Source organism: Myodes glareolus, chromosome 11 (genome assembly GCF_982192425.1).
Source record: "Myodes glareolus chromosome 11, mMyoGla1.1, whole genome shotgun sequence".
Lineage (NCBI taxonomy): Eukaryota > Metazoa > Chordata > Mammalia > Rodentia > Cricetidae > Myodes > Myodes glareolus.
This window is the reverse complement of record NC_142036.1, coordinates 88,188,152-88,210,659: the sequence shown is the minus strand read 5'-3', so window position 1 is coordinate 88,210,659 and position 22,508 is coordinate 88,188,152. Positions and strand designations below refer to the sequence as shown.

The 22,508-nt window shown below is 49.2% G+C and overlaps 1 protein-coding gene across 12 annotated transcripts in view; it reads left to right on the top strand.

The window, feature by feature from the left end:
• Atxn7l1 (ataxin 7 like 1) overlaps positions 1-22,508 on the top strand; it is a 233,489-nt gene that overhangs the window by 163,192 nt on the left and 47,789 nt on the right. For 9 of the 12 annotated variants that reach the window (XM_048415592.3, XM_048415591.3, XM_048415586.3 and 6 more), the window contains one exon: positions 17,764-17,986. In XM_048415592.3, coding sequence (XP_048271549.1) covers positions 17,764-17,986 — 223 coding nt within the window. Of the gene's footprint in view, positions 1-7,598; positions 7,787-8,462; positions 8,558-8,643; positions 8,848-17,763; positions 17,987-22,508 lie in introns of those variants that run through there. The other 3 variants (XM_048415593.3, XM_048415595.3, XM_048415597.3) reach the window with 3 other exon arrangements.

Genomic DNA, 22,508 nt, shown 5'->3' with positions numbered 1-22,508 from the left:
TTCCCTCTCTGTCAGATTGGTATGAGTGAGTGAGGCCCATCTTTTCCCGGCTTCTGGTTTGAAGTGTGTGTTGGTTCTGTACATCTTAGACAGCTATAATAGCGGAGGCTCCAGGCTCACTGTGCATGTAATCTTACAGACAACATGGGTGAAGAGGTTCATGACTTACGTGGCGGTAGTGCGACAATTCTCAAGTTGTTCTGTTATAGACGTTTGCATCTCATTCAGCTAGTTTGCACTTGGCGTATCTGGACATGTGAAGATGCCTCCCAGCTCTGTCTCCTTGAGCACCTAGAGCACGTCACCCACCCTACCCCTGCCTATGTATTCCTTCCTCGCTTTGATTCTTCAACTCTGCCATAGCTCAATGTCATATCTGCTGTTGCTGCAGTTGTGCGTGGCCCCGCAGGCCGCTGAGTCTTCCTTTCTTGTCCCAGGATTGATTCTGCCCACCCCACACTCGGTTTGAAACTTGAGGACCGGCACGGTCCTGGAGTTCCACAGGAACGGAGCACAGATGAAACCTGGAGACTCTGCCAATTCCTAGCTGGTGGTGGCATTGGACCAGGTGCTTAAAGTGGGTTTATCAAACTAGCGAGAGAGCGGGTGGCTATGTTATGAGCTGTGAATCCGCTCACTCCAAGGTCTTGCCTTTTTCTAGAACCACATTAATGATATGTGGGTTAGTCAGAGCCTTGCAGAGAAGGAAGAAAACCGGGAAAGGAAGTTGATTAAAGGAGTTGGCTATTTGCAGGCTGCTCTTGAAGTCACCTGCTCTGTGTGCACATGGTCCATGCCTCCAGTGCCCTGCTCTGTATGCATGCCTACAGTGCCCTGCTCTGTGTGCATGCCTACAGTGCCCTGCTCTGTGTGCATGCCTACAATGCCCTGCTCTGTGTGCATGCCTCCAGTGCCCTGCTCTGTGTGCATGCCTACAATGCCCTGCTCTGTGTGCATGCCTACAGTGCCCTGCTCTGTATGCATGCCTACAGTGCCCTGCTCTGTGTCCATCACTCCAGTGCCCTGCTCTGTGTGCATGCCTCCAGTGCCCTGCTCTGTGTGCATACCTCCAGTGCCCTGCTCTGTGTGCATCGCTCCAGGGTTCCTGTTCTGTGTCCATCACTCCAGTGCCCTGCTCTGTGTGCATGCCTTCAGTGCCCTGCTCTGTGTGCATCGCTCCAGGGTCCCTGCTCTGTGTCCATCACTCCAGTACCCTGCTCTGTGTGCATACCTTCAGTGCAGGACTGCAGGGTAGCAGATCTGCTGGAAACAAGCACCAAGTTGTACCCACTTTGGCCTCTGTAGACCTTAGAGCTGCGCTGTGACTATGCGGGAAGTTATTGGTTCTCTACGCTCCAGTACGGTAAATGTAAGGGGCTTTGGAGTCAGTCTAGATGGTAGTTTAAACAACGGAAGCTCATTTGCTCACAGTTCTGCAGACTGAATTCCAAGACCACCACACTGTCAGGGTTGGTGTCCCCTGAAGCCTTACACATGACCGCACCAGACTTGCTGCCTTTTCAAGGTACATCATCTGAGTTCTTGTCCTTGGTACCCCATCCTTTTAAAATAAGAGCCCAATCCTATTGCATTAGATTCTTTTCCTAATGACCTCTTCAAAGACCTCGTCACACTCTCAGGAAGTCGTGAATTAGAGACAGCATCAATAGTTAACAGCACTGGGATTTGGGCTCCAGCTTTGGACGCCTGAGTTCCTGTTCCCCATTTCTGCTGTGTAGTTTATGTATGGATGGCCACTCGGGACTGGGTGGGAACTAGAACATCACCTCATCAGTATAATGTTTCTGGCAGTGGTAAACACGTTTGGTGACTCTGCATAATGCCCACTGTGTTAGTTCTCCTCGGAGAAGGGCTGTCATGTGTCTGTCAGTGTCACCGAGGGGATCTTTACCAGGATGGTGGGCCAGTAGCCTCCGTACCCTGGGTGTCACAAAGTCTGGTTGCACTTGGAGAGAATACTGTTCATAGGTCTTGGTTTCCGGAACATGATTGGAGCCCGCTGCTCAGAAGTGTGGTGTCGGGGGTGAGCTTCTCAGGTTTCCAGTTGGACAATGGGTTCATTGGTGCCTGGGGTCCGTAAATATCTCAGCAAGCCTGAACAGTAGATGCAGTCCAGCAAGGCGACCATTTAAAGGGTACCTGTGGGTTAACACAACTGGATAACAGTGTGACCTAAGGCTTAAGTGTAGGGTTGTAAGAAATATAACATCTGGATGGACCTTCCACTGATAGAGAACCATGTCCAGAATAGACAGCCAGGAGCTGAGCAGGATGTGTTCATTGGAATGTGTTCCCTTCCGAATTCCAGTTTGTGAGGAACGCTGGGAGCCGGGGGAACCCAGGACAGGGCAGGAGTGCAAACAAAGTTTTGTGGGGAACAGCTTCAAAAGGTGGCTGAGGGTGTTCCCCCTAGAGAAGGGGCTGGAGTAGTGACCCTGAGGATGGGAGTCGGATGAATGCTGGGGTTTTCAGAAGTTCTGGGAAAGGCAGTTGCTGTCTGCTCTCACTATTTGGTCATCGCTGCCTTGGAGATTAGCACCCAAGAGGCCTGCAGCCCTGCTGGTAGGGAGACAGCCATGTTGGAAGAAGGGTCCTCGTGAGTGTTTAAAGTCTGATAGTCCTGATTTCAAGCTGTCTTCCTAAGACCCTGGGTGGCAGTGAGCACCTGAATGCAAACGGCAGCTGTACCAGGGATGCAGGGGCCACAGAGGGAAGTTGCGTCTCTGAGTCCTGTTGTCGATAGCCGGTAAAACCCTGCCGGCACTGCACGTGGCCGTGATGTCACTGTTGTTATCTGCATCCAGATTTACTTTATGCAACAAAAACATTAGAATCAGAACATCCCCCCAGCAGTGATAAAGCACAGCAATCTGCTGTCATCAAAGCCATCAAAGGGGACCCTCTTGCCGAAGCAGAGAGGCAGGGAGGATGCATCTTGCTTAAGACAAATAATACTCATTCATGGACCGTAACTGGCAGCGCTGGGGAGCTGTTGTTTCAGAATACCTGTATGCTGTCTCCTGCTGGCTGCCTTAATTACCTTAACTTAAAAATTACCTCCTTTAAGCGACTCCAAGCAGGGTTTTGCAGGTAACTTTCCGTTGTTATCTTAAAACAGATTGTTGTTTCCAGCTCACGCTGGACGCTGTCATCTGCTGGGGTTTTACCGTTATTGCCTAGGTGAAACTCACACAACATAAAATTAACTGTTCGAAGCCGGATAACTCACTGGCATTGAATACAGTCGTGTTGGGCAGCCGGTTCTATCTAGTTTCAACATGTTTCTTTACTTCACAATAAGAATTCATACCCACTATGTAGCAGGCATTCCTCCTTCTGCCCCTGCTAGCTCCTGACAGCCGTCAGTTTATCTGCCTTGGTCTCTGCCTCCTCTGGACGTTGTACAGAGATGAAAGCGTACAGTATGTATGGCCTGGCGCGCCTGGCTTCTTGAGGTTCGTGTGTGTGATAGCCCTGTGATAGCACACACCATACGTCATTCCTTCCTCTTGTCAAACAGTTTCTCATCATACTACTGTGTTATAGGTTTTTTGATTCATGCATCCGTTAGGGGGTGATTCCACCTTTGACTATTTATTTTTTAACTTTAGGTTTATTTACTTTATCTTATGTGTCTGGGTATTTTGACTGTATGCATGTAAGTCACCATGTGTCTGCCTGCCGCCATCAGAGACAGGAAGAGGACCTTGGTTGCCCTGGAATTGTAGTTACAGATGTTTGTGCACCATCATATGGTGCGAGGAACTGAACCTGGACTGTTTGCAAGAGCAAATACTCTTAACCACTGAGCCATCTCTCCAAAGGAGAGATCTTTTGTTGTCATTGTTTTTGTTTTGTTTTATGTTTGATTTTTGAGATAGGGTCTCACTATGTAGCCCTAGCTGACCTGGAGCTCACAGTGTAGATCATGTTGGCCTTGAATTTGAACTCACAGAGATCTGCCTGCTTCTGCCTCCCAGTTACTGGGATTAAAGGCTCCTGGACCATCTTAATTTTAACGTGTAGCTCAAATGCATTTGGTACCATCATATTGTTTTATAATCTTTGCTACCACCATCTCCAGAACTCCTGGATTTACAAAGCACTGACACCGGGGCTACTAATAGATAACAGGAGGCTCCTCCTTCCCTGCCCAACTCCTGCCCACTCTCATTCCCCCGGCTGCCTGTATTTGACTATTACTGCTTCCTACCAAGGGAACCCTACAGTATATATAGCCTTTCTTCAGCTGGACAGTTTCACTTAGTGTGATGTTGTTAAGGTTCATCCGTAGGGTAATGTGTCAGAATGCCCTCGCTTGCTAAGGCTGAATACCACACTGTGATGGTTAGAGGTTTGTTTTGTTTTAATAGGGCATTTGTTTGTTTGTTTGTTTGTTTGTTTGTTTATTATCTGGGTGTGTGTTACTTGTGTGGAGGTCATAAGACACCTTGTAGATGTTGTTTTTCTCATTTCATGGTGGTCCTGGGGATGGAACTCAGGTCATCTGGCCATGGCAGCAAGTGCCTTCACAAAACGGGACATCTCCATCAGCCCCTGGAGGTTAGTGAGTGTTATCGGCTTGACACCACCTAGGATTATCTGGGAAGAGTTTCAGCGAGACATTGTCCAGATAAGATTCCATGAGCAGATCTGAAAGCCACGGTTGTGCTGGTCGAGGTGGACGAGGTGGTCGAGGTGGGAGACTAGCTCACTCGAAGTGGCAGCATTCCCTAGGCCGGGGACCCTGAATCACAGAGCAGAGAAGGCCCCTCAGCAGTAAGCGTGCGTACATGCATTGCTCTTCGTTCTTGCTTATGGGTGTGACAGGACCAGCTCCTTGAAGCTCCAACTGCTGTGACTGACCTAGCCTATGGTGGAGTGTAGCCTTGAACTGTAAGCCGGACAAACCCTTCGTCCCCTCACCTGCTTTTGTCTGGCTCGCAGCTACAGGAAGCGAGCCCATTCTCGTGCGCAGATGGACACACATGCCGTGTTTTGTATTCGGCTGTGAAGCCTTGTGCCGCTTTCATCTACTAGCTCCTCAGAGTGATGCTATTTTGGACGTGATATACATATAGGTATATGCCCGTAAGTGGAACTACTGAATCATACTGTAATGCTAGTTTAATGTTTTGAGGAACTACCATGCTGTTTTCCACGGAAGCTATCACATTTTACATTGCTCACGGCGCTACACAGAGGCTCCATTTTCTCCTCGTCCTCAACAGCTCCCGTTCTGTTCCTCTGTTTAAATAGTCATTCTAGTGTGCTGGAGTGCTAGCCCCTTTTAGGTGTGATTTGCATTTCTCTGATAGCTAGGGAGGTGGAGCATCTCTGCCCAGGCTCTCCTTAGCCATTTGTTTACCTGCTCTGCGGAACCGGCCTTGGCACCGTTTTGACTTTGCCCCTTCCTGTTTTTGTGTTTAGAGCTACACTTCCAAACCTGCTGTTTCTCAGGAGCTACGGCAACATAAATTTTGCATCTTATAATCTTAAGCCACCTGTGTGCTGAAAACTTAGGCCACCTAGTTACTCTGTGGGGCACCTGAGGTGAGGAGAAAGAATGGGCCAGGCAGAAGAAGAACCAGAGTGCACCAGGAAAGCTGGCCATGGGAAGTGTCCACCTCTGACCTCCAGGTCTTCCCGGAACTCTCAGCAGAGATTCCAGGAGAGCTGTTGCTGTTTGACTCTGGCCCGAGTCAGGCTCCCAGGCCATGGGACCGCTTTTTCATCTTCTCTGAACTGCTAAGCCTTGCAACATCCGGCAGACCGCTTCTTGGTAGTCCCCTGGGTAGGGGCAGTGCGCTCCAGGAGCCTTTGACCAGCTGGCCTGGAGTCCAGAGAACAAAGCTCGCAGCATAACATGCTGGAGCAGACTATCTCCAGCCAAAGCTGCAGATGATCCAGAAAGGAGACCTGGCCAGTGTCTTTCCAGCTCACACCCCGTCGTCCACACAGACACCGTTCCAAGAAACAGCGGTGGACACAGACTAGCTCAGCCCTGCAGTCAGAAAAGCATTAATTCTCCCTAATTCAGCGAAAAAGTTGTCTCTAACTAATTCTCCCACAGAGACTCCCAGCTCTGGCTCTCGTTACACTGTCAGGCTGGCTAGTTGTCACGAGATGATCTCTGCAAGGCTCGCCTGGAGTGTGGGGCCTTGTGTGAATGGATCCCACTTTCTCACAGCCTGGGATCTTCCTGGGAGCTTTTGTTCTTCGGAGACTTGCTTTCAGTATTCCTTAGAAAAGGTGGCTGCTGCTCACCTGGAAATGACTTATGGTTCACCAGGTATTAGCCAGGTTTTCAAAACGTACATTGGACAAGACCCAAAAGAGGTTCTGAGAGCAGAAAAAGAGTTCTCAGGTGTCAGGTCCTGGAGAACCCCTGGACAAAACTCACTCAGTACCTGTGGCTCCTCCTCCCAGGCCTTCTCACGCCCCTTCCCTAAACCATTCCAGTCCAGCTGGGCTTCTTTTCCCTTCTCTTACCCCAGACTTTTCTATTCCCAGTCATTTCCACCAGGTGCTCTTTTGACTCTTGTCTCCACTCTTGGCCTCTTGCGCGGAGACTCCTCTCTTCACCCATTGGTCCCCTCTCATCGCTCTCTCTTCTCTCCCTCTCTTGCCCCTCTCCCCATGGCCTGATTCAGTCTGAAGTCTGCCAGATGCCTCTGACTATTCTCCCCCTCATATCTATAATAAAATCCTTCTCCTCAGTCATACTTAAGAGCAGTCATATCCTCATTTTTCATTCATCAAATACACTGATTTATTGAATTTTTTTTTATTAAAGACAGTCTCACTCTAGTCTTAGCTGCTTTGGAACTCGCTTTGTAGACAAGGCTGCCCTGAAATGCACGAGAGAGCCGACTGCCTCTGCCTCCTGTTGCTAATCTATACTCTGTCTCTATGTATCTGTCTGCTCCAGATACTTCATAGATGTTAAGTCATGTGACCCAAGGCCCTTTGTGAAGCATTATCTCTGTAAGGGCTGGCCCCTCTCCCACAAGCTGGCTGACCTTTGCACACAGTCAGGGAAGAAAGTTTCTAAGTACCCAGAATGAGAGCCACAACTGCTGGCCCACACCTGTGTCTGGGAGACTGGGATTGGAGGTGGGAAGATCAGATATTCAAAGTCACCCTCACCTACACAGAAATTTCAGAACCAGTCTGGGTTACATGAGGAATCAGCTCAGGGAAAAACAACAACAACATTAACAAAACCCAAAATGTCCAGAATGAATGAAAACCCTACTGAAATTAAGAATAGCATGGTCCCTTGGGGTTTTCCAATGATAATAATGGTCTTCAAAGCATAGGCCCCAATGGGCACTGTTCTTCAGGATGGGCATTCCCCGTGGGGAAGGAGACCAGAAAGCCTGGCCACCTAGGACCCAGGTAGGCTGGACAGCAGCTCCTAGGGGACTGCAGGAGAACCCCACCCCCACCCCCCCTCTAACCTAGAGAGCGCTCTCCTGAGCCTCTGAGAAACTGGCTGCTTCTGACCACACCTCATGTGTGGGATTCAGGAAAACCCACGCTCATCGCCCGGCCGAATTCAGGATGCACCCCGGACTGCCTGCCCTTTTCTTGATGCGTCTTTCCTCAATCTCATCTGGGTGTGCTCTCTTAAAGGGGAAGTGAAGCGTTATGACTGGCCAGGGCCCGCAGCCAGGAAACAGCTACTAGAAGAGAACCATTACCCAGCTTGTCGTTGGCTCAGTCTCCTTATCCAAACGGTCAGGCTGCCTCTCCGCGAAGTGTAAGTGTGAACACAGGCTAGGGTGGCCTGCCCTCCAGGAAGGCATGGGGCTGGACTTAGGTCACAGAAGAGAGTCTGGCAGGTGAAGCATGCTGGCAGCCCATGGCTGCACTCAGACAGATGAGTGTCTGTGTAGACCTGTGGGCAGGAGCTGGAGCAGGCAGGGCGGGAGAGCAGCTGCCTCAGAAAGAGGGCAGGAGTAGGAGGCTGGGGACTGGGCTATTTCAGACAGCCCTTCTGGAGACTCAAGTCTCGGGTCTGGGGAGAGGAGAGGAATGGAAAATTTTATAGCACACCTTTGAGAGCTCTGGGGAGCCAGCTATCGTGCCCCCTCCTGCCTTTCGCCACCTCTGCTCTGCAGTGTTCACACGCAGCCTGAACAGCACTTCCTGCCTTTACACGCTGGGAGACGGCCTTTCTCTGTTGTTCTCACGTGCAGTCTCCGTTAAGAACTGTTTCGGGTCTTGTCAAATGTTGCACATGGCTTGAAACTCCTGACCGTGTTTTCCCTCGTTCCTATTCATGGATGGTCCTCGGCCTAGTGTGTACACTCGCTGGGTCCCAGATATAGCATGTGGCCAGTCCACTGTCTCTGTGTTCGTTAAAATGATTGGGAATGTGTTTGTTTGGCTTGCTGTCAAACTAGAATTTTGTTTCTTGCGTGCCCATGGAGCAGGAAAAGAACAGTTCATACACTCGAAGGCACCTGCTTTCTCAGAGATACACCAGAGTGAGTGACAAACAGACAGGAAGCCAGGCCTCTGCTATACTGTAAGCTCCATTCTGCCCCCGGTTTTCGTTTGTAAGGTAGCGATGACTGGTCCCGCAAAAAGTAATAAAAGTTTACCTTTCAACAGAACAGCTCAGGTTTTTCTCTCCGAAGGAGAGAGAGGAAGGAGCAAAGAGGGGGAGGAAAACGTGCGGCTTTGTACGCCTGTGTTGACAGGCGTAACCACACCCTGCTTCAAGACAACTTCCTGTTTGCCACTACCAACTGCCACTCCAAGGAGAACAGACGTGGTTCCGTTAGTGGCTGCTGGGGGACCATGACAACCTGCTGGGTGAGTGGCCCTGAGTGACACTGGGAGCTCGGCACTGAGGGCAGACTTTGGACCTTCTCTTGGAGGAGACCAGGGCTCTGCGCCGTCCAAGTTGGAGGCTGACAGGGAAATAAAGCAGAGGTGGCCTCTGCATCTCAACCTGTGTCCTCAAACACTGTGCTTCCCAGGATTCACGCGAACGGAAAATTTTCAACTTGGGCTAGGGAAAAGGCCATGACCTGTCACTTAGGCAAGCTGCTGAGATATTTTTTTCTTTAAATCTACTTTTCATGTGTCAGGAAATTGATAGTGTCTACTATGAGTTGGCATTGTGGTGGTCTCTACCTGTGATTGATCCTCTCAACATTCTTTATCTAGCCATGGATGTTGTGAGGGCTCACTGTATTAAATGTCAGAGATAAACAAGATTCCTGCCCTCAGAGTTCCCAGGTATAATACAGGGAAGCCAGCAATTACAACGTGGTTGATCGTATACTGGGGGAGAGGCTGCATGTGCCAGAGGCTTCCTACCGAGTCGTGATCTTTAATGTGGGTGGTGTCTCCCTTATATGTAATGGGGAAACTGGGGTTCAGGGGTTACATTATTAGTCCAAGTCACAGGGCTAATGGGTGGCAGCCCGGTTCTTTCGGATTCCAGAGACCATAGTGTTAACTATGGTCCATATTTCTGTTAACTCCCGAAGCTGATGGAGCATGAGCATCACCTCAGGACATTTCTTAAAAGGTACAGCTTGGAGGCCCTAGCCTTGCTGTCGCAAGACTGAAGAAACTGCTGGCATAGCCCTGCACAGAGGCCTGGGGCACGCCTGTGCCTCCTGTGCCCAGGATCCATCTCTGTGAACTATGGGCTAATCATGTCCACAGCAGACAGAACCCTTGGTGTGCACAGCCCCAGGTCCTGGGCAGAGGCTGCTGCTGTTGCCCCCAGACAGTCAGAGACACCAAATCCAGCTGTTCTGGTATTTTCAATATTAGGGATGCCAGCCTGTCAGAGCTTCTCAAAGATACCTAGGCGTGTGCCTCCCGTTTGCCAGCCTCTGGCTGCACGTGTTCCTTCAGTGCCCTTTGGTTGAGGATGAGGTTCACTTTGTCTATGTAAGGTGAGCTCAGTGGCTTATCCCAGAGCAGGAAACTACCAGAGCTATGGTAATGCCTATACAGCCCACAGTGTGTTTCCATGGGTTGTCGAACAGGGGGGTGCCTATGGAGAAGGCTAACACGGAACAAGAGGATCCCTGGTGAGTTTGCCATTGTTCGGGGTGAAACACAGGAACAACCAAGGCAACCGAAAACCCAGTGTTCTTCTGTTGATCGCAGCGTTGTTGCTTTGAGACTGTGAACCTAGTATGGTCCCCATCTCTCAATCCTCCTGTCTCAGTCTCCCAAGTGCTGGCATTACAGGTGGGTGTCCCTATGCCTGGCGAGAAAGGCGCACCCTTTCAGGAAGGTAGTGTCTGGCTGCGGGTGAGGTCAGCAAGCCAGGAAAGGCAGCTGCCCTCAGGAAGGCAGGTCTGTTCTCTAGCCACACAGAGAAGAGTTGCGATGGCCCAGCCTGGGGTCTGGGAAGTCTCTGGTTACCCAGACTCAGCAAATGACACTGTCTATGGTTTCATTGTGGTGCACAGTGCTCGCGTCCTGGGGCCGCAGGGGAAGTGGCAAGGAATGCTTTCAAAGAAAAGTCGGTGAATGAATGAAGTGAGACTTCATTCATTTCTCCTGCCTCCTCCCTCCATATCTGCATCTGCTCTCTCAGCTTTGTCCTTTCTGTTTGTGGCTGGCACAGTTCTTGGGCTGATGGACTGGCTTTTACCCTTGTTGCATATCGTATGGCTTTAACAAGCCCAGTACACAGTCGGTCCTGGGTCCTTCCCTATCCTCATCCTTACACTAATTAAGTAGTGATTAATGTTTGCTCAGTATTGGTGATGCATTCCACTTCTTGAGGATTTGTGTTTTATTTCACTGCACGTTTGCTCAGCTTGAGCTAGCTCTCCTACCGGTCACTTTCGAGTGTCTTGTTTGTAGCATTTATGATTATGATTATTATTAATATTATTATTATTACTGTAAACAACACTACTGAGAATGTTTTTGAACTACCCCTCCACCCCCCAACCCCCTGCCCCTTTTGAGATATTTCCTTGAGGTCTCTTTTTCAAGCAAGCATTGCCAGATTACCAGATCAAAGACTGTACATGCTTTTTACTTCCTGTTATTATCACTGGGGTACCTCCAGAAAAAGTGTAATCCCTTTAAAGTATATCATCCTCACGATTGTTTCTCGTGAGTTTCCCCTGTAGCCAGGTTGAGTATCTCATGAGAGCATCCCGAGAGCGGATGGAATTTATTTGAGGCCCCGGAAAATCCCTGGGACTCCCCAGATCCTACCCAGCAGTGGCTGGTGCCAGAAGCATGTGCTGCCATATAAATGCTGAGCTAAGAGCAGGTTTGGGGGTGGGGGGAGAGAATGCTTCGAAAGGGAGCAAAGATAAGGAGCTGTTTCACTATCAGACCGCACGCAGGAACCCTGGGGTAGCTCTGAGACAGCAAATGCATCCTCCAGACCCACTGGAGAAGTTGTCTTTCTAAAGTGCGGAGGGAAAAGACTATCCCAGACCCATGACATGGGGAGAGGACACAATCTCTGGGACCAGTCAGTCAAGGCTTCGAAGCCTGCACAACCATGGTCGCCATTCGTAATTGAGCAAAGATCCCATTCCTATCTATTGCCCAGAAGCTAGCAGTTGTGTGGCTTTTCAAGAGAACACGCGTGCTGCCGTGTGGGTGGTAACACTCACCATGTCTGACACGTGGCTGGAGTCAGACCTCTCTGCCCTGTGTGGGTCCTGGAGCTCAAACTCAGGACTGGAGGCATCCTTACCGCCGAGCCTTCTCACCAGCCCATCCAGTTTCCTTGTGGATGGAGTTCCTTTCGGAACTCAAGAGTGTTCCCAGAGATATATCCTCACCTTAGAGGCCAAAGCGGATAGAATCCAGGGATGAGACGGAATGTGGAGAATGGCCCTCTCACTGGCTGCCTCTGGGGCTGAAGCTGGTGGAGAGCGCGTTGTCAGACTCCAGCTTCTGCCTGCACTTGCTCACACGGCTGTGGAAGGCCACGAGCATCTGTGGCGTTCCAGGTTTACTAGGATGGGGTTGGCCCCTTAAAAAACGGTATTGGAAAACTCCCAACTTCTTCCTAAAAGCAGCACACTGGATGCCCGTGGCCAGCTCAGCCGTTCCTAAGACATCTTTGTGGAGGACTCAATGCAGGATACTGATGCTATCATCATGAAAATATCCTCTAGACAGAAAGATCAGGGAAGGGAGGATTCTGAGTTTTGACTGAAGTGGAACTACTCAGAGAAGAAAAGAAGCTAAGGAGGAAGACACTAGGGCTCTCATTCCTCAGTTAGTGGCTGCAAGCTCCCCGCCCCCTCCTGCTTGTTCCCAGGATTGCCCCCCAGGCTACTACCTGGATATTTAAGAACTGTATTTGGATGTAGAGGGGCTGGAGCCGAGCAGCGACTGAGTGCTTGGCTTCCTGGGGAATAAAATGAGAAAAAGATGGAAGGGTTCATTCATTCAGGCTTTCCTCCAGCTCTAGGGCAGGGTCCCTAGGGGAGTTAGCCGCTCTCCGAAATGTCCCTAGAAAGTGGGAGAGAGGCATCCCCACCCCACAACCACCTCTTCCAGATCAGTGGAGGAAAACTGAATTGAGATATGCTCTTAAAGGAACCCTAAACATAGCGTAGTCATCCGCGAGAGGAAAGGCCATCTGGGGAAGGCATCCATTCCAGGAGAATGCGGAGAACTAGCCTCACAGATGAATGAGATGATGTGTGGGAAGGGTCACAGTGGAGGGGCGGTGCATGGCTGCAATGATTAACAATGGCAGCGATGACGGCAGCAGGAGGCCCAGGTAGTAGCGGTGACCATAGCAGGAAGCCCTGGTAGCAGTGTTGATGGTAGCAGGAGACCCAGGTAGCAGCGGTGATGGTAGCAGGAGACCCCGGTAACATCGGTGAATGCTTGTTCCACCATGGTGGCCCCTTCCAAGCTCTTCCCTGCTGCGCTGTGCCGAGCATATCTCCGAGTGACATCTCTAGCACCCCCGTTCTTTTTTGGGTTTCTAAAATAACTTTTTATTAGATTTATTCATTTTATATTACATGTTTTGCCTGCATGTGTGTATTGCATCACATGCGTGCTTGGTACCTTCAGAATAGGACATCCAATTCCCTGGAACTGAAGTTACATGTAGTTGTGGACTGCTTGTGTCTTCTGTAAAAGGATAAATGCTCTTAGCTGTTGAGCCATCTCTATGCACTACTCCCCCTCCACCTCCCTTTAACTTAATCCTTTAGAAAGAAAGAAAAGGCTTAGGTCCTAAAGGTATCCTCAGATCCAATATACATTGCCTGGGTTTGTGATTTCATGTCTAGTTACTTTTCTATTATGATAAGACCCAAGACAACTTAAAAAGAAAGTGTTTAATTTGGGCCTATAGCTTCAGTGGGCTAGAGTCCACAGTGGCAGAGCAAGAGCTGCTGAGAGCTCACATCTTGATCTGTAAATAAGAGGAAAGGAGAGAGAGAGAGAGAGAGAGAGAGAGAGAGAGAGAAGACTGGGAATGATATGAGTCTTTTAAAGAATCCCACCCCCAGCCACACACCTCCTCAACAAGGCCTTGCCTCCTATTCCGTCCCAAACAGTTCCACCAACTGAGCACCAAGTATTCAAACATAAGAGCATGTTGGGGTGTGAGCATTCTCATTCCTGGCACCACACCTTGGGCAGCTCACTGTATTTCTGAGACTCAGTTTCCCCAACTACAGAATGGAAATACTGATAGGTCATCTAAGGAGTTGTAAACCCAAGTGCTGCAAATTATTCAGGTATGTAGTAGAGTGTTACGAGCACACAGAAAATACTTCTTAATATAAAACTGACAGTGCATATAATGAAGTAAATTAATTAGTAAATGGCCAACGGACAGAAGTGGCGGGACATAAAGTTGGTTCATAATCATTTGTATTAATGTGCTGAGTATTTAAATTGTGTGGTGGTCTCGTAGGGAAATTCTGATTTCTCTCGGGTAGAGCAACAGTGGGTACTTCAAGCATAATGGCTTCTGGTCTGGAAATACAAATGTAGCAAGAGATGTGAATGCACGCAAGCTTTCGCACTGGGAATGTTCTGTTACCTCAGAAGAAGTCCTAAATCACTTTGTTAGTTTTTAGAATGCCAGACAGGAAGAGAGTAGCTAAATATTCTGCAATGTTAATGACTGAATATGGCAAGAGCATGGGAATTAGATATGTATATATACATAAAACAATGTTAGTTGAAGAATAGTCGAAAATATCAGTTGATTACAGTTTTGTTAATACAGCTGTGCACATTCGCAGAGACAGAAAATTTGAGGGACAGGATCCTTCCCTCTAACATTGCTTAGGTCTGTTAAATATTTTCATAGTGAATGAAAAATATAATGTCCGACCAACCCTTTCCAAGCAGAGCGAGTAGAAATAGAGTCATGATGGGGCCTAGCTAAGGTCAAGGCCCCTGACCAAAAGCTTTGCCCATAGAAGACTATCTGTGCATTATTTTGTTTGTGTGTGTATGATGTGTGTGTGTCTCTGTGTGTGTGTGCACGCATGCATGTGTGTGTGCAAGTGCAAAGACTTTGCTATCTTTGGTCACAATCCCCATCTCTGCACCCAAAGATACAGCTGTGTAAGGCTTCAATAGACAGGTCTTCACATGCTAGAGAACCACAGATTCATGCCAACGAGGGTCTTCCTGCCAGTGTGTTCATCCTTCCCTGCCTGGAACACGTTCCACACATGTTCCAAAGTGTGCTCTCAGATCACCAACACCGTGCAGCCCTGACTTCAGGTTCTGCCATTTTACGTGCTTGTGTAGCTTTTCTTACCTGCCCTAAGCTCGGAGGACTGAAATGCTGGCTTCGCTTAGGCTGTCGTTGCCTACTTACTTCATTGATTAATCATCAGGTTTTGACAAATATCTCCCACATGCAACTTGTTCTTTCAAATGGATATTTAAGGATTTATGGGGGCCGGAGATGCAGTTTGCCCAGCAGGTACAAAGTCCTGGGTGTAATCCCCAGCACCCTTTAAACACGGTGTTGTGGCTCAGGTCTATTTCAGCACTTGGGAGGTTGAGGTGGAAGATGAGGGATCAGGGTCACCACAGCCACAAGTACCTGGCGAATTGAGGCCATGAGATGCTGTCGCAACAAACCAGAAAGGGGAGAGGGCTTATAGAGGAAACATAAAACCGAGAAAAATCATTGATTTAATGTTTATACCAGTTTAACGGTATAATATATGGGCCAAGACCATGACCACAACTTCTCTATGAAGGTGATTTCAGAATCGCCAGTCTTCCCCCCTCATCCCTGTTCTTGTACACTAATGACAGTTTCTTGTGGTTCATCTCTGCTTACTTCTATCATTTTTTTAAACTTCAATTTTTAATTAATTTTTTTAGATTGTACAAAGTGCAATGGGTATCATACAGTATTTTTCATGAATGTGTGTGTTTATTTTTTATTTATATGTTGACTTTTTGAAGACAGGATTTCTTTGTGCAGCCATGGCTGGCCTGGAACTAGCTTTGTAGACCACGCTGGCCTCGAGCCAACTCTTTAGACCAGGCTGGGTTCAAACTCAGACATCTGCCTATCTCTGCTGCCCAAGTGCTGCGGTCAAGCATGTGTGCTACCATGGCCGGCGGCGTGTGTATCTTTATACATTGTTCCCAATTAATTCCCCTACCCACTACTTCAACAGTTTCTAACCACTAATTTAGAAAAATAAGGATTTTGTCACTCAGTCACCAAAGGCTAATAAATGACATTTCTGTATACCCTAGTCCCCACCAGCTTTGAACAAGTCAGTGAGTGAAGACTAGAGAAAAATAGGAAAGATTTGCTCAAAAAAAGAACTTGAAGGGGGCTCAGTTCTGGTTCCATCAGGGCCTCAAACCAAGTCCTCCCTGAGGGCCTCACATATCAGATTAGTCCACTCGTATTGCCTACTTCTAACCTTTAGTATTACGTAAGTATGTGGAGAACCTTCATGGTTTCCAGCCTTGTTCACAGTACACACCATTTCCTTCCTGAGAGGTAGTTGGGCCCATGGCCAAGGCCCTATTCCTTGGTAATTACCTGGCCTCTCTGAGTCTCCTACAGCCAGTCAGCTGTGGGAGCGTAGACATGCCTGGCTGCTTTCTGTCTGTCACAAAGGGGTTTTAAAGGCCAGTCCGTTTTACAAAGAGTGAGTTCTTCCAAGGACGAGCCTATCCACATGAGGTATTTCAATACTCAATCTGTAATTATTGCTGTGACATCTAGGAATCTGTATTCAAAGTCAAGGAGTGGAAAGAGGCCCGAGAACTGTCTGGGGACCCACTTCATTTAGAGATGAAGACATGGACAGCAAGAGCGACCATGGTAGTGAACACACCTAAACCCACCACAAGGGTATCCAATCAGGACCCAGGGCATGCTGGCTCCCAGCCCCACATCTTCAAAACCTTCAGTGGATGGCTTCAGGGAGTAAGGCATGTGTGCAGCAGGTTTGCTCTGAGGCAGTGAAGGACAAGGACCCCACAGAGTCATTCTGGAGAGATTGAGTGTAAACGCCATGCAGGTGAAAATCCTCAAAACCTGCAGCCCCTGATTCCAAATGGTCAACTTTGAGAGACCCTGAGAGCCCACTGGTGTGAGAGGTGGTGGAGGAACCCCAGACTGCTCTCAAAGGACACTGTGGCTTTCTTCTATCCAGCCATTTTTATCACAGCAGCCAGAAATGGTTCTCCCAGAAGAAACCCCAAGACAGGTCTTGGCTGGCCAGAGGGTGCTGTGATCCACCCTATTTCCCTTCTTCCCACCTTTGCCACAGCCGTGCAGGCTGACAGATTTGTGAGATCCAGTTCTTCCCTCCAGGGCTTTTATTGCCAATTCGTTTATTTCTTCAGCAAAGATTAAACAACTAATTACCTGAATTGAGGCTCAGGAGAGCCGGAGGGGACTTGGGATTTCAGGAACAAGTTGTGTGAGTTTGAGATTTCTTTCCCAGAACTATGTACAAAGTTTTCAGGGACGTGGAAAAGTTCTTTTCCAGAGACACTTACTTTGATCAAACCTGTCACAGGTGTGTCTCAGAGTCTAGCTTCTTGCTTAGTCCTGCTCAGGGTCTGCTTCCTGTCTGTTGACCCAAGGAGATGGAAGCTGACAGGGTGTAAACAAGCGAGCTGTAGAATGGCAGGAAGCTCCCAAAACTGTGCACCACTGCTGTGGGTTCTGCTTCAGGCATTTGCATCCTTCTGTGTGTTGTGCTCTTAAACTTCTGTGAGCGTAAAGAGGCTACCCTGGGGATGTGTCTGCAGACTTTCCCTACAGTCTCAGGAAGAGGCAGATACTGAGTCTCTCCTGGCCCTCAAAGGCTCTCAGATTCACCCTTCCTCCACCGTCACCACCGACTTCCATACTGCTCCTGTCCTGGTGAATTCATCCTAACAGTTTTGCCTGTCCACAGCCCTGGAGATCTGGGTTGCTGTCTGGGGATCACGTTGGTTTTGCGGTTGATCCACTGTGTCAGGTAACACCTGCTACTCCCGTGGAAGCGGTTTTGCAGACGGATAGAAATACCTCCCGTGAGAACCCCAGGGTTAGCTTAGCATGCCATCTGATACAGAAGTCCCGGCCGTAGTCATCGATGGTTGGCATTGAAGCCAACATCGGAACAAATGTCAGAGGCGGTGGAGCTGCTAACCCTGTCAGCAGGGCAGGCCTGCTCTGTGCCTGCGTTCACGCGTGTGTGTGACCATGGGATCCACCGACCACAGATGCTGTGCTGAATTCTGTTCTTTTTCCCCCTTCTGTAGAGAGAAGACACAATTCAATGTGCAGGCCTGCTCCCTCTCCGGCGTCTCCAGCCTCCAATGCCCGGACATCATTAGCACAGGCAAGGACGAAAGCCTGTCTCAGCGGCCATAACGCTGTCAGCAGCACCTCTAAGCCATTTAAAACGCCCAAAGACAATCTACTTACCTCCAGCAGCAAACAGCACACAGTCTTCTCTGCAAAGGGGCCAAGGGATAAACCATGGTGAGTCGGGGTGTCGGGTGCGGAGATTGTCTGCTTCCATGCTCTGACTTGGGCCCTGGGGGACTGTGGAAGGAACTCAGAACGGTGTCGTGTGGAAGCTAATGACTAGACTCTAGTAACTAGAGGGGGAGCATGGGACCTTAAAAGTGTTGTATGCCTGGACAGAGGACTATTTGTACACTTGGGATCTGAACTGTGCTGTGTCTATGGCAAAGGAAAGAGGGAAAGATTCCTCAGTTACATGGTTGCCTCTCAATTTTCTGCCCCAGTGAAGAGGACCGCCGGTGTAAACCACCCATGCACAGGCTGTCATGGGGGAAGAAGAGGGAGGCTGTGATGGTGCCCCAGCCCTGGAAACAGAATCCCCACCCCCACAGGACCTCTGTTCCCAGGCCCCCCCCCCAGGACAATGCAAATCTTAGAACCAACCAAAGAGAGGAGTAGGAGAAAGGAAAAATAAAGGGAAAATCGTGTTTCTGATGGGGAATCTTTACCAAAAAGCCATAAAGGTTGCCCCTGGACTAGACGAGTTGGAAACCGTACTGAAAATACGAAGGCTGAACACAGAGCCCTTGGGCCTGGCTTATCACAGCGCCGTCCACTTTATCTTTCAGGCCTCCTGACGACAGAGAAGGGGCGAGTGTGGTGTGGGTCTAATTTATATATTTAAAGAGAAATGGCGTTCGTTAATTAATGGCAGTTAATTGCACTTAACATCCTACCCAGCAAAGCTGTGGAACACAGTCATCCATCAATGGGGTGGTGGCTGTGCGCTGGAAATTTTGAAACTTGTAAAGAGCTAATTATGCCACACCAGTGAAAGAGCCTCAGGTGATGGGGGGGGTGGAGATGGAATGGAAAGGGGGCGTGGCTGCATGCCGCCCTGACTCCGAATTCTCTGCGGGTTGCTGGAACGGAGGTCTGGCCTGGGTAGGGTACTGTTGCTTAGGAGAGACCTGGTCTGAGAGTGACAGTTGGTGGCCTCTGATTGGCTTGTGGCAGTGTCCACATTCCAGGCCCTCCTCTCAATGCCCCCCAGAGAGCAGCAGGCTAGCCTGCTGAGGGATTACTGCCTGTTAGCAGGAGTCTCTGCTGAGTGACCTTGAGTGTCCTTTGAATGTCTTGTGCCTCAGTTTCCGCTCTGCCCTGTGGGGTGCTGCAAAGAGCCAGTGAGCGTCTTTGTACACAGCAGCAAACACAATGCCTGGGCCATCGTCAGCATCATTCCATTCCTGCCAAAATCTCATCACCTGGGATTAAGGTCGTGGAGTTCACTCAGCTGGAGAAATGGCTCTTCTGAGACAGGCATGGCAGTGTATGATCCCAGCATTTAGGGGGCCAAAGCTAGAGGACTATTGGGGGATGTTCAGGGGCTAGCCTAAATTATGTAGCGAGACCCTATGGAGAAAACAAAAAGACAGAGATTCAAGGGAAACATGAAAATGGTCAAATAATTTATTCAGGCCGAAGGGGTGTTGCTTGGTTCTAAAGCATTTACCTAGCATGAATGGGGTCCTCAGCACTGCAGAAGCAAATAGAGAAGAAAAGTTTCCGAGTCCGGTAATGACCTATGGACAAGTGTAAGGAAGGCAAGGATCCCTACCTCGTCCATGAGCTAAGCGAGCCCACCTTTCAAAGGGGCCGCTGAGATTGCCGAGTTAGCTCAGTTTCCCTGTCCAGCATAGTCGACCCTCTCAACACACCAGGACCTGCCATGGTGCCGGGCACCTTCAGCTAGGGGCAGGAAGTGCTGTGAAGGAACTGGCCAAAGGTGTCAGTCAAAGTAGCAGAACTGGCAGCAAGAGTGTGCGCCACAGAGTTACTATGCTAGCTTACACAGCATGAGCTGTGTGGTTCAATAATGGCCGTCCTACATCCTGGAGAGGCTGCAAATCCAGCAGCTTCTCAGTCTGAAAGGCTGGAGGTCTCAGCAGTCCCAGCCTTGCCCTGGAGGCCTGGGGAGTTCATGGAGAGAGCCCCTAGACTTCAGGCAACGTGGGAAGGCGGGAGAAACTGGGTTCCCATGTTGGTGGAAGATGACGGCAATAGTTGACAGGGACAGAGTAGACACACCCACCAGCAGGGGGCAAAGGCGGGCAGCTGGAAAACAACAGTTAATGAGCAGCCTTGCCAGGTACAGCCTGGAAGGAACCCAGCACTGAACTAGAGGCAAGAAAAGTGAGTTCGAAGCCAGGCTCTACCCTGGACTTTCTGTGTGTCCGCAAGGAAGTCACTTCGCGTCCCTGTGTCTCGTGTGAAGCCCGAATTCTAAATCACAGCCCTCTCAAGCTCCCCATTGCCTGCTAAGTATGAGTGAGCTCAAAACGGACAGTCACTCACTGAGGCTTCTCCCAGCCCCCTAAGTGAGTGTATTAAATGCACGTTGGGACTGGAGAGATGGCTCAGCAGCTAAAAGCACTGGTTGCTTTCCAAAAGACCCAGTTTAATTCCCAGCACCCACATATCAAGTAACAACCATTTGTGACTCCAGTTCCAGCGGATCTGATGCCCTCTCCTGGCTTCTGCGGGTACCAGGCCCATACATGGTACACAGACATACACACAGGAAAGACACCCGCCCACATAAAGTAAAATTTAAACATGTATGTTGGCTTTCAAAACTTTTTTCTTACATAGCAGCTGGAAGTTGCATTACCCCCTTGTAAGCTGAGGAATGGCTGAGGAGTGGCTTCACCTGGTGGTCTCTTTTGAGTCCTCAGCCCAGTTGGATGCCCTTCTTCTGTTCTGTTCATATTTAACGTTGGGTCCTGAAGACTGCTGCATACAGTTGTCCAGGTTATGAACTGCACCAGCATGGCCAGGGGATGAAGATTGTTAATCTGTTGGGTCCCTGAACTGCAGGCCTTTTGTTCCCAGCTTGTATAAATCACTCTCTATATATAACATCAGTGGGACCTGTGCAACCCCAGTTCTTGTTATAGTTGCCACATAGTTATTATTCTAGGTGCTCATTTAATATTGAGTAAAGACAGAGGCATGTTCCAGTGCCAGGGGAAGAGAGAGCAGGGGGAACCGGGGTAATAGATAGTAATGGATCATCAGAATTGAAAGAGGGAGTTTGGGGCCAGCTTACAGAGGGTCTCTGTGTCGGTGGTAGGGCTCACTCTTAATTTAGTAGGCAATAAGGAAGTTGAGAAATTCTGAGAAGGGTGTGGTTTAGAATCACAAACTTCACCAACTGTTTAGCCTTGAAAATGAGATCATACAGGCGGAGTGACTAGCTCAAAGTCACACACATGATCCGTGCAGAGTCTGGCTTTGAACTTGCTTTTCTTGCTGGAGAGCTGAGTTCAGATTCCCATCATCCACATAAGAAAAGGGGTGGTAGTAGGGGCCTGGGGGGGGGACTCTGTTGTAAAAGGCCTGACCCACAAACACGAGGACCTGAGTTCACATTTCCAGAGTGTACATACAAGTCAAGGACAGCAGCGTGTTTCTGGTGACTGGCCGACGGGATGGACAGGCAGATCCCTAAAACCCACTGACCAGCCAGTCTAGCCAAACCAATGAGTGTCTGTTTCGTTAAGAAGCCCATCTCAAAAACCACGGTGGAAGGCAGTCAAGGAAGACACTGAGCTCCGTGCTCTGTGCCTGTGTACACCTGCAAACATGTACACACTCACACAAGCACACAAACATACCACACACATGCACACATACACAAGAAAAAAAGTAACTTTCTCAGATCATGTTGACCAACTTAATTCGGGCAAAGTCTCTAAAAAAAAGAGCCTACTTTCTATGTGGTCAGTGGTGGGTCTGATTAGTTGCAGCAGCCCAGTGCCGGGGCCCAGCACCATAAGGGAATAGTGTACTACATAGGGATGGCCTGGGAAATGTTCCAAATTCCAAGTCTGGTTTCTGGGCTGGCGGTGCAGCTGGATGGTAGAGCGCATGCCTCCCATGCGTAGGGGCCCGGGATGAGCGGACCATGTAGAGGTGACCTGGAGAATAAGAATAGTCTTCGGTTGCATAGTCTCCCTGGCAGCATCAAGGAAGACTAGAGGAACATTCTAGAAGCATTGAGAAAAGAGGGTATTTTTACATAGTCCAGGTGAGGTACGGACTCCAGGAAGGAGTGGTGACACCCTGGGGAGGTGGCGCTTGTATGGGAGAGGATGTCACACTGCTGAGCGGTCAGTGTATACAATGTTCAACTACAGGGAAGTAATTAGGACGATGTCAGGACTTCAGGCTTGGATGGCAAGGTCACTGTTCTCACCACTTCCTTAAGTGCAGGAAAAAGAGGGCAAACTTCAAATGGGTGCCTTTGGAGGGGTCTGAGAAATACCTGCAAAGAAGTATCTGGTGGACATTAAACGTTTAGTCCTGGGGGTCAGGAGAGAGGTCAGTATGGAACAGAAGAGATTTGTTCTTGTAGACAGGACATTAACACCATGGTTTAGATAGGAACTCCCAAAATGGAATGTGGTATGAGAAGAACAAAGGGCAAAGGCAGGACCTTTATAATGGGACAGGAAGAGGAGCCCTGGGAACAGGG